This window comes from Corythoichthys intestinalis, chromosome 16 (genome assembly GCF_030265065.1).
Source record: "Corythoichthys intestinalis isolate RoL2023-P3 chromosome 16, ASM3026506v1, whole genome shotgun sequence".
NCBI classification, from domain to species: Eukaryota; Metazoa; Chordata; class Actinopteri; order Syngnathiformes; family Syngnathidae; genus Corythoichthys; species Corythoichthys intestinalis.
In genome coordinates, this window is record NC_080410.1 from 26381989 (window position 1) to 26394860 (window position 12872).

The window sequence follows — 12872 nt, forward strand, 5'->3', positions numbered from 1 at the left end:
ACCGATTCTACGCCGCCCCATCGCCAATCCCGGCACCGGGACCCCCCACCCGAGCGCGCACCATCACACCCAGACACATGCGAGCCCCACCAGCCGCGCGACAGCCACGCAGATGAGCAGAGACGCCACGTGGGCGCCAACCCAGGGCCACGGCCTCCACGCAGCCAGCCCGGGGAGGGAGGTCGGGCGGGGGGGGGGGGGGGGGGGGGGGGGGTACAGGGGGTCGGCTTCAGCGCAGTGAAGGGTGGTCCCCTGGGCCACCCTTCACCACCAACCCCACGCCCACCTCCAACCCCGTCCGCCCACCCGGCCCACGAGCCACAGCCGCAGTGATTTTTTTTCTCCAGACGATATTTTCAAACCTGGGGCTTCCACGGTAAATTGTGAGAGGTGTCAGATGTGACACTTTCACTCAGTGAGAAAAAAAAAATGAGTCACACAGTTTGCCAGTCAGTCACACACAATCAGTTTCCTCTTTTAATTCAGTGATAAATAACTTCCTATGACCATAGGCTTAATGTGTAGACTTCCGATTGAGGCAATAGACAAATTAAGAGGGCACGCTTTGCCACCACTTGAAAATAATACAAACAATGAGGTAAGAAGTTCTTTTCCATTTTTTTGTAAGCTTTTCCTATTTTTTTTTAACACATTTGTGGTGCAACTATTCCTTTTAGCTATACTGCTGAATGCACAGTCCTTCCTAATACAGAAAAATCTGCCTTGTGTCTATAAATCATAATGAAACAAAAACAGGCCATGGCACAATACTGAACCAACAGAGAAAGAAAACAGATGAAATAGGGAAACCAATACAAAACTCTTAAGACTTGGTAATTGAGCTTAGTGAAAGTTGTCACACAAGTACACACTTCTGTGAGTATTCCATTCACAAAGCTCAAAAGCAGCACAGTGAGGCGCAGCCCCATTAACAGACCGGACCAGCAGTCCCAGTGCCTTCGTCGTCATATTAAAAGAGGACCAAAAAAATGCAACCCGCTCAGTTTCAGCACTGACCTTAAAGGAGAATACCACTGACTGTCAACATCTACAAAAGTTATTTTCTCACCTTATGCAACGGCATTTTTTTTTTTGTCAAAAGGAGTCAATACTCAGAGCTATATTTAGCATCATCAGTCCTTTTATCCGTGTGTGTCCTTGTGGCTTTGCTTTGCACAAAAAAGCGTGCTTACGAATAGAAGAGGAGGAGATTCAAATACTGCTTCATAAAATTCAACTACTTATACAAATCTGTAACTCTTGGGAATGTAATACTTGAGCTGTAATATTGGTCAGGACGATGCTAGTGCTGTATTTTATGGTGTGACTTAGGCTAGGTTCAGACCGCAGGTCTTAAAGGACGAATCCAATTTTTTGGAGGGGGTTGTTCCGACTCGAGTGAGGCATTAACTTGACGGTTTGAACGTGACAAGTCGAATAGAAGTGAACCATTTCAAATCAGATGTGGGTCACTTTCGTATGTGGTTTAAATCCGATCTGGGCCACATTTTTCCAGAATGTGGCGGTGGTCTGAACTGTCAAGTCTCCCAAATCGGAATTCATGCAGCAATTGCATCAGCTAAGATGAGCGCGGCAGGCAGAACGGCAGCGATGTAGCTGTGCATTAGCGTTAGCACCAAGCTTGAACTTGGCTTTCACGCAGTAGGCAGGCTGGATCACAGTCATAAAAAATAAAATGAAGAAAAGTATAAGCCTGATGATGCTCGCATTTCTTTCTGTGAACCAAATGAGGATTATTTCAGTAAAGTGCTACCTATACATACGAAGTGAATTCGTTCCAGGACCTTGTTTGTAAGTCAAAATGGTCGTATGTCGAGCAGGATTTCTCCATAAGAATACATTATAATTCCATTAATTCGTTCTACAGCCCGAAAACCTACACTAAATCCTTAATAAATATTCCTGTTAATAATGCAAATAGCAATTAAAAAGAGCAAAACAAATACATTATGAATAAAAATCGGAATAATAATATAATAATAGAAATAATAATACCTGTAATAATGTAACAAATCGGGTTCTAATGTGACAGTTGTATTTTGTGCGATGTACCTGAACACACCGCGGAGCTGATGGCAGAGAGTGAAGTTGTGATATTACTTTCACTTTTAACGTCCTTCGTTTGCTGACAGTTGGCGTGTTGTGTTGGACAAGTTTTGAAAAAAATGATTAAAATCCTTACGAAGCTGGCTATCTCTTTGGCAATGGTTATCACCTTTACTTATAAAGACTGGCAAACGGAGGTCGGAGGAGTATTGTCAAGCAGTTCACGGACAGCAACCGACGCTCATATTTTTCCATTGGTAAGCCTCACCTTTTTTCCTTTTTCAGCACCTGCTTTAACATTGCTGGAACCCATGTTGATTTCTCTTACAAGAAAATCCGCCATGTGTGCGTCTTGCGGGAAAACCACGAAATTGCGACGCTGTCATAAATCGTCGTATTTCAAGCATGTCATCGGATGTAGAAAGAAATGGCGATGTCGAAAAGGTCGTATGTCAAAGCGATCATATGTCGGGGTACCACTGTATTGCTTACATGGCCGAGTCTGGGCAAACGCAAGTATGCGTTCTATTAATCCATACAAATATTGAATATAACACTAAACGGGGATTATTAATGTCTGTTATTTGTGTCCTCTTTTTGGAAATCAAAACATGATCACCCTAGAATGATGTGGAGCCAGCATGTGTAGTCGTTTGTTTTGCTGCTCCTACGCATGCGGGTCAGTTTGCTCAGTGCATTTCGGACTGCAAATTAGAAACGCGTAATACTTGAACGGGCTCCATGGACAAAGGCAGTCTGAACGGGCACAACAAAAAACAGATATGACAAAAAATCGGAAATGTGCATTAAGACCTGCGGTATGAACCTAGCCTTATAGTCAGGTATGACTTTAGGGTTGCCACGATAAATTGAATAATAGTTCTTTCTGAATTTTACTTATCTAAAAATATGTTTAAAATTTTTTAAAAAAGGAAAAAACTAACCATTTTTTATTTTTGATGTATTTTCATATATTTTTTTAAATAAATAAAAAATGGGGGGGGGGGGGGGGCGTCTATATTCTCCAATTTCTGAAGTCCAGGAAGAAAGCAATCTTTGAAAATTATGGAATTATGTACCAAGCATTTTTATCGTAGTCTTTACGACAATCTGGTTGGATTGATATGGTTTTCTTGGCATAAAAAAAATTACCCCTTCAAACCCGCATTTTTTCTGCTGGGCAAAAAATAAATGGTAAATGGTGTTATACTTATATAGCGCTTTTCCACCTTTCAAGGCGCTCAAAGCGCTTTAGGTGCTGATTTTTATTCTACTCAAATACCAGAACAAAGTGCAATTTTTGGGTCAGGGATATTTCATGTTTTATTTGTTATTCTTAATGCATAGACTTCATAATGATTGACCTGACACTTCCGCCATTCACTGCGTCGCATCTTTCCGAAGGGGACCGCCCCAGACTCCGCTTCATTTATTAGCAGTCGGTCACATTCAGCGATGTAACGCCAGATTTACGTTGAAAAAGTACGAAAGCTGTACTCCATACAAACAAAAGGATCTCAGGAGTGATTTGTTCGAGGATTCAAGGTAATTATTATATTTTTCGTACCATGCATGCATTTTGAAATGTTGGAAAAAAAATCAATGGGAGAAATTAGCCGCTACAGCATTGGCATTATAGTTAGCAATATTTACGTAAAATAACTGCTAACTGCCCAGTTTTTTGCTTTTAACCAAGAATCGAGACTGTTTCACGTCCAAATCTACCAAAGAATTCAGGGATTTAAGAATTAATTCACGGAAAAAGCTCTTTGTTGTACTAAGGGGGCCGCCACAGTGACTGAACTACCAGCACATTCGGCATATTTACGTAAAATAAATTCTAACTGCCCTTTTTTTTTTTTTCTTTTAACCAAGAATCGAGACTGTTTCACATCCATGTCTATAAAGAATTTAGCGATTTAAGCATTTATTCAGAAGAAATTTTAACGGGAAAAGCTCTTTGTTTACATATGGCTGCCGCTAATCATTCACTTTATAAAAAAGATGAATCAAAACACCTATCTTTCTAAAACAAACAAACTTTTTTAGGTGAGAGGACGAGGACGGCCCGATTCTTGAGCCTGTAGGTGCTGGCCAGGTGGGAGGACTACAAGTCTGTCAAGGCCGGCTACAAGTTGACCCAGAAGGTGCTGGCCGCTCATGGATCGAGAAGCAGAGCGTCGGGCTCATCATGGCGGCCATTAACCCCGTCATGGTTGCCGGGCTGAGGCTCCTCGCCATGACCGAGGGCAAGGAGGAACACAGGGACATGGCCTACATCCTGGAGATGTTCCAGAGGACAAGGGAGAGCTGGAGACGGGCCGGGCAGTGGCATTCTTCGGAATTTCACTGTGGGACTCCCTGATGTGCAGGAATATCAAGAAGGATAGGTTCCTCTCCCTTGCCATGCACCACAATGACGGCTTCAGGCACCTGCTGGAGTTCCTGGCCGTCCCTCTTCAACTGTTTTGGTGCGAACTTCTCCAAGGATGTGACTTCAGAAGCGAGGAAGAACAAGGCCTTGGAGTGGCCGCCCGGCAGGAAGAGGAGCACAGTCGAGGAGACCAGAAAACGAAAGGCGTAGAAAGAGGCTATGTGATTGTTGAAAAACGAGGCTCACATCCTGGTAACACCACATCGATTAATTTGCACTGCCTGAATTATAGGACTATCTCATATGCATTTTATATTTATGTTTATTTAGATTTCATACTTTGTACTTGCAAGTCACTTTAGAGATTTTAAATTATCCTGCACTGGAAAGGGAGATGCTCCACAATTTCATTGTACAACTGTGTAATGACACCAAAGGGCTATTCTATTCTATAATAAGTTGTGATTGTATATAGAATTTATTAATAATCTATTTATATATTATTTATAATTGATTCTGCATGTTTTCCTCAAGTATTAAGTTTCTTATGTGAAAATTGAGTTATTTATTAGCTGTTGAAAACTTGTGGTAAATAAATAAAAAAATGTGTTGCTAATTTGGGCAAAAACGTATATGAAAGGTTAAATATTGTTATTCATCCTGAAAATACAGGTGATTATCTCTGGATTTGGGGATTTTTGTGCATCTAGTGGAAAATCTGAGAATTTTATAGCTGTTTTAAGTTTTGTTATACTTATACTAAAAAATAATCGGGATTTTACAAGGGAACGACTTTGAATTTTTTGATGCAGCTTCTCATGGAGACTCATATATGATTAAGGTAGGTGCCTGTTTTGGTTTTAGGTCGGTAGCAGCTTTGGTTTTGAAAATATTTGAATTTGAAATTTTTGAAAATAGGCCCCCTACGGATCGGCCCTGCGCCCCATGTCATGCCAATATATGTTGAAGTCTATGCTTAATGTTAATGTTACATTGTTTTTGATGAGAAATGAGAACTTACGTTTGCTTTTTTGAAGTTTCACCTCAGCCATTTTCAAAGAGCCAAAAATAGCAAAGAAGGCGCGCTAAACCTCATCTTCATCCCATCCTCCCCCAGAAGTGGCAATAGAAAATAAATTCAGTGTATTTATTGATCTAGAGACGCGAACGAGTCATGCCCTTCAGCAGCATGCTCAGGTCTGAAGGGGTTAATTCGTTAATTTCCATTTATCTCAGGGGGCCGCCATTTTGTCCAATACAGTAATAACATTCGGTGGCATTCTCCTGTGTGGTACGTGTGCTCACCTCTACAATTCATCTGCCACCCACCTTCCTGCTGGTGGGTCATGTAACACAACGGGCGACCCAGGTCAACAGCCTGCACCTCCTCATTCACACTCAAAATACTTCTGTGGAAAGGCAACACAAATGTACAACAACAGAAATGACCAAAACAAAAAAGTAGAACACTGAAATACCAAAGAGGCCCCAAAAATAGCAATGGGGGAAGATCTGTGACGGTGCGAATGTGTGCCCGGGCCGGGTGGCGTGGGGGGAGTCAAGGGCTTTGGTGGTCCTTGAGAACTGCCTGTTCTCCCTGCAGTTGCCATGACAGCGGCACCCATCCCAGTAGAACCACAGAGAGGCCCATATTTAAAATAGAACCACACTTGCGCCCACCTGACGTCATCTTTAAGTAGTTCAACACTTCACCAGGTCCCGCAATAGTCCATCGTCTTAAAATTGCGTGTCCTGTAAATCCCAACAATTTTGTTTTTGTCCAAGGGCAGGCACGTTTCCGAATTCAGCCCGGGAGGCAGACCTTGCCGGCGAACAGCAGTCCCACTATTGTAAAGAAGATGGAAAGGACGAAGAGCACGTAGGAGGAGCCCACCACGGTGTTGTTGGGTAGCTTGTATGGTTGGCCTCCAACCTCGTTTATGTAGAAGCCTATAGGGAAGATGAGCGCCGCCATGCAGAACAGGATCACTGGTAGAGAAGAGACAGGAAACAGATCAATAGATGCAGGGTTTTCCCCTGTGCTTTATAAGCCTGGCGGGTCACCGGGCTTATCTCCCCCCACATCAGGTTAAAACAGTGCCTTGAACGAAAATATAAAAAGTATACATATTTTAACCACATAACAGTGGTGGTGGAAACTTAAAAGTCTTTTGTGATATTGTTGGAATCATAATGGCAAAGGCTTATGGCAGATATATGAACAAACCTGCGGTTCAAAAAGGATTGAACATCTCGCACCTTCAATAGCAGCCAAATGAATTCATTTTCTTTAATTTTTAAACTTTAAAACGGGTGAGTTGGAACCACAAAATAATTTGCTTCGTGTCGACGAGTTCCTGTGCGCCTGTCATGTGATTGGCCAGTTAGACATTTACATAAACCACCATTTTGTGTAGCCTTAAATGCAATTTATTCTTAAAGTGAACACTAATATGACTTGATGCTCTCAACACTGCATAAAATTGCTAATTTGTCTTCACTACGAGATGGGAAGCTATCATGAATCACTGTCAAAAAAAGTCAATTGATATTTTTTTATATTGCGCAAAGTAATTGAAGGCGGCATCTCCCTTAACAATACAGTATTTTTTCTAATGTTTTGGATGAAGCCCAAATCCTCCCTTGGATCCTCAAGATGAATTCCCACAGTAAATGTTCCTCCACAGTTGCTGAATAATAAGCCCTATAAAGCACTTCCTAACAGAATAACAGCTTTAAATTCCTCGAAAAGCTAAAAAGATGAAAACGAGTAATCACATTTGAAGCTTTCAAAAGGGGAAGATTCAGCTCTGTTTATTCATTGCAGGTAAGACTGAGCTGAAAATAGCCACAGCAACAGTGGCGGGAAAACATGCCAGCGTCCTCAGCGGGAACCTAAGGATCTTCTTATGAGGAAAAACAATGTTTTCATGGAGAAGGTTATGATTAAAGGGACGCAGCAGTAACACTAAGGTTGAAGAGGATGTGTGTCTTCACTCAAAAAACATCCCGTATATGCTTGATGAAAACAATAGTTAACACTGTTGTTTCCATTGATGGCGAAAGATGTTCAATCTATTTAAACTGGGAGGGGCGAGCAGAAGCATTTATTCTTGATTGTTCGGAATATTAGTGCCACTCCACTCCCAGTAGTCACACCCAAAAGAAACCTGAGTGTGTGCACTGAAACAGTCTGTGTGGATCACACAAGGCTTTCCATTCAGAACTGGTGGCCCAGAGCCCAATTCAACTACTCTACCAGCCAGACTGGCCGCCCTCTACCCCGCCCCCCTTAATCACCTGTTTTGCCAACTCATCAAACATTCACCAGCGTCACTTTATTTGATTAGTTTGTAAATTCAAGCTCAGAACACAAAAATCGTGACGGATCGTTAACTAGAGAAGCATAGGGCTAAGTGTTTATTCCTTAAAAGTGTTTTAAAATTTTTGAATATTAATCCTAAAAATAGAAAAAGATTTAAATTTAATCCAAATATATTTCACATACAGTGCCTTGCAAAAGTATTCGGCCCCCTTGAATCTTGCAACCTTTCGCCACATTTCAGGCTTAAAACATAAAGATATGAAATTTTATTTTTTTGTAAAGAATCAACAACAAGTGGGACACAATCGTGAAGTGGAACAACATTTATTGGATAATTTAAACTTTTTTAACAAATAAAAAACTGAAAAGTGGGGCGTGCAATATTATTCGGCCCCTTTACTTTCAGTGCAGCAAACTCACTCCAGAGGTTCAGTGAGGATCTCTGAATGATCCAATGTTGTCCTAAATGACCGATGATGATAAATAGAATCCACCTGTGTGTAATCAAGTCTCCGTATAAATGCACCTGCTCTGTCATAGTCTCAGGGTTCTGTTTAAAGTGCAGAGAGCATTATGAAAACCAAGGAACACACCAGGCAGGTCCGAGATACTGTTGTGGAGAAGTTTAAAGCCGGATTTGGATACAAAAAGATTTCCCAAGCTTTAAACATATCAAGGAGCACTGTGCAAGCCATCATATTGAAATGGAAGGAGCATCAGACCACTGCAAATCTACCAAGGCCCGGCCGTCCTTCCAAACTTTCTTCTCAAACAAGGAGAAAACTGATCAGAGATGCAGCCAAGAGGCACATGATCACTCTGGATGAACTGCAGAGATCTACAGCTGAGGTGGGAGAGTCTGTCCATAGGACAACAATCAGTCGTACACTGCACAAATCTGGCCTTTATGGAAGAGTGGCAAGAAGAAAGCCATTTCTCAAAGATATCCATAAAAAGTCTCGTTTAAAGTTTGCCACAAGCCACCTGGGAGACACACCAAACATGTGGAAGAAGGTGCTCTGGTCAGATGAAACCAAAATTGAACTTTTTGGTCACAATGCAAAACGATATGTTTGGCGTAAAAGCAACACAGCTCATCACCCTGAACACAGCATCCCCACTGTCAAACATGGTGGTGGCAGCATCATGGTTTGGGCCAGCTTTTCTTTAGCAGGGACAGGGAAGATGGTTAAAATTGACGGGAAGATGGATGCAGCCAAATACAGGAACATTCTGGAAGAAAACCTGTTGGTATCTGCACAAGACCTGAGACTGGGACGGAGATTTATCTTCCAACAGGACAATGATCCAAAACATAAAGCCAAATCTACAATGGAATGGTTCAAAAATAAACGTATCCAGGTGTTAGAATGGCCAAGTCAAAGTCCAGACCTGAATCCAATCGAGAATCTGTGGAAAGAGCTGAAGACTGCTGTTCACAAACACTCTCCATCCAACCTCACTGAGCTCGAGCTGTTTTGCAAGGAAGAATGGGCAAGAATGTCAGTCTCTCGATGTGCAAAACTGATAGAAACATACCCCAAGCGACTTGCAGCTGTAATTGGAGCAAAAGGTGGCGCTACAAAGTATTAACGCAAGGGGGGCGAATAATATTGCACGCCCCACTTTTCAGTTTTTTATTTGTTAAAAAAGTTTAAATTATCCAATAAATTTTGTTCCACTTCACGATTGTGTCCCACTTGTTGTTGATTCTTGACAAAAAATTAAAATTTTATATCTTTATGTTTGAAGGCTGAAATGTGGCGAAAGCCGAATACTTTTGCAAGGCACTGTAACTATGTAAAAGTTAAGGAAACGGAAAACTACTTCAGAACATACTCATTAAATGCAAATGTATTCGTCACATCTAAGTGACTGAAATACTTAATTGGGAAATTCTTCATACTGTTGGGGTGGTACAAAATATCGAAATGGTGATATATCGTGATACTTTGCATCCCAAAAGGTTATGAATATTAGTGTTGCACCGATACCATTTTTTGGCTCCTATACCGATACCTGTCTGTGCAGTATCGGCCGATTCCGATACCACTCCGTTTTGGGGGGGTGTATATATATATATATATATATATATATATATATATACTGTGGGGCGGTGGGACATTTTATTTACTATTTATATTCATATTTGACATTTATATTGAGATTTGAAATTCATATTTATTGTTCATCTTTATTTCAGTTGAATGTATACAGTGGGGCAAATAAGTATTTAGTCAACCACTAATTGCGCAAGTTCTCCCACTTGAAAATATTAGAGAGGTCTGTAATTGTCAACATGGGTAAACCTCAACCATGAGAGACATAATGTGGGGGGGAAAAAAAAACAGAAAATCACATTGTTTGATTTTTAAAGAATTTATTTGCAAATCATGGTGGAAAATAAGTATTTGGTCAATACCAAAATGTCATCTCAATACTTTGTTATGTACCCTTTGTTGGCAAAAACCGAGGCCAAACGTTTTCTGTAACTCTTATGACAGGATTAAAAAAAAGTCTTAAATAGCATTATCATGTGAATTAGAATCATATTTTGAGACAATTCAACTATATACAACAATTTGGCAAAGCGCAGATGACGAGAAATAGTCTTTTAATTGGCCGTTTAGCCCCTGCCTTTCATTATAGCGCTCTAGCGTCCCCAGCTGGTGGATGACGTCGGCAGGGTCACGATTTCATCTGATTTAGAATTCAGTCATGGGGGGGGGGGGGGGGGGGGGGATTTTTCAGAACAGGGGAAATGTGACAAAGAGCAAAATGTCACAGTTTCAATCTCTCCAATCTCGAAAACCCGCCGACAAATGGCGAGTCAAATTTTACGTCGGATGTCGAAAAGTGCGTCGAAGCGATCGTATGTCGAGGTACCACTGTACTTGTTTTGGGTCCCTTATCAAATTTCTGCATGATCAATACACCTCCGTAAACACGGGAAAAGTACCCCTTCTGAATGGAGTGTTTACCTCATTAATTCACGAGCTGTCAAGCATCACATAGTCCATGTAGTTTGAGGACAGAATAGTAATGTTGCTCAACGTTAACTACAAAAAGAAACAGAATTGTACACAATAAATGTACTTAACAAGGTTTAAAAAAAAAAAAAAAAAAAAAAAGTAAGCGACGGTAAGATTACTGTAGCTATTAGGGGTGGGAACCTCTTGGTACCTCACGATACGATATGATTTGCGATACAAAGCTCACAATAACGATGAACTTGCGATATGGCGATACAACAATTATCGATACATTGGTCAGGAAATCATTCTAGGATATTCTACAAAACAACTAGTAAACAGGATATCAGATAGAGATAGATATCATGAGTAGACGTCCAATCCAGTTGAACTGGGAGGATGGCAGCGAATCCCACTTCAAACGGATAGAATGTCTATGGCCATCAGTAGCAGCCAATGCCAGGCAACATCATTTCCTGTTAATTTTGGGGCATTTTACGGGTCACTTCTTGTTGATTTTGGGGCATTTTATGGGTCACTTCCTGTTGATTTTGGGTTACAAAACAGGAAGGGGCCCGGGAATCTCCCAAATGAATAGGCAGTGACTCAAACTCAACAGGAAGTGACCTGGAAATGCCCTAAAATGAACAGAAAGTGACCTGTAAATGCTCCCAAAATCGTAAAGAGTGACTATGCTCTGGTTTCGAATGAATGAACGTTCATTCCTCCAGTCTAAATGGATTGGGCGTCGAGCACCATCAATGGCAGCCATTGAGTTAACCGAGACACTATTATGGTGGAGGATTTTGGTAGCAACTTGTTAGTCCCCTTTTTTTTTTTTTTTTTTATATATATTGACATGATCTTTTTAGAAGATATCTCGATTCTTGGCAACAGCATATCGATAACCTTTTGGGATACAGAGTGTCATGAGATATCACCATTTTGATATTTTGTCACACCACAAGTAGCTATGTATTTCTGCTATTTAAGTCAGTGATTCTCTACGCACCACTGGAAGGATTACCACATTTTGAGAATTACCGCCTTATCACTTTCGTTCAGTTCTATTGCCATTGTTCTAAAAATAGCTGAGCCACATTTCAGCATTCTTTCAATCAGATACTGTTCCCATCAGGTTTACTCTGACGGATGAAGCGTGACACTGTGCTCACAGTTGATTGGGCTGGGCGCAAGACAATTACGAAAATGAAATTCAAGTTCAAAATCTATGGTAGGTTACGTGCTAAAGGGGAATTTCAATGTTTGTCACTTTTTTTTTTTTTTTGTGCAGACTGTCACATTTACCTTCACCTGACCTGGACTGCTTGCTTGTGATTTAATTGGAGAGACCGGTGCAGAGATTAAAGAGTCTCTTGTGGGTTTACTCTGTAGCTCTCAAATTCCACTAATTAGAAAGTGTCATGTTATATTACATTAGGCTACCTAGGTTGCATAGAGACTAATTTGCAGTGATTGTTTTATCTGCTTTCGGGTGTAGTAACATTGCTGGTGCTGCGAGGACTGCAATTTAATCTCATCATCATTCCTGTGAAATTCTGCTCTCTTCTGTTCATAAACTGTGATGCTCATCATCAGCAACCTTGAAAGGACAAACAAAACAGATTCGCCTCCTCATCCCTCTGAATCCTAAAATAGAATATTGCCCGAACAACACTACCTCTGTACTTTTTGTCCCCCGCAAGCATATACTGCACCAATTTTGTTTTTCTCACTGAAACCACTGATTATGTCCACGCTTTGACGCTGCAAGGAAACAACTGTCGTAAGCTATTAATACACCTTGTGTCTCTGTTGACCACCGGTGGCATCACAGTAGGCAATTTCTTGCAATTGCCATGGCAACAGTTTGCTTTTTCCTCTTGGTTTAGTTGCTAAATAATGGTTTAAAAACTGAGAGGCATACTATCATGTGAAGATCATGTTTACATACAATTAAACTTATTTGAACTGGCAGTGACAGATCCCTTCACTGCCAGCCTCTCCCAGTTCAAATGGATTGGAAGTCCATCGTCATAATTGGCCACATTTGCATGCAGCCAATATTCTAGGGCTGAAGCTATCGATTATTTTAGAGTCGATTAATTGATAAACTAGTTAGTTCGAATAATCG

General features: G+C 41.0%; 1 protein-coding gene across 1 annotated transcript in view; it reads right to left on the reverse strand.

Annotated features, from left to right (window-relative positions):
- Positions 1-292: 292 nt before the first annotated feature.
- mosmoa (modulator of smoothened a) overlaps positions 293-12872 on the reverse strand; it is a 36890-nt gene continuing 24310 nt past the window's right edge. The window contains exon 3 of the mRNA XM_057861658.1: positions 293-6430. Coding sequence (XP_057717641.1) covers positions 6246-6430 — 185 coding nt within the window. The 3' untranslated portion in view covers positions 293-6245. The remainder of the gene's footprint in view (positions 6431-12872) is intronic.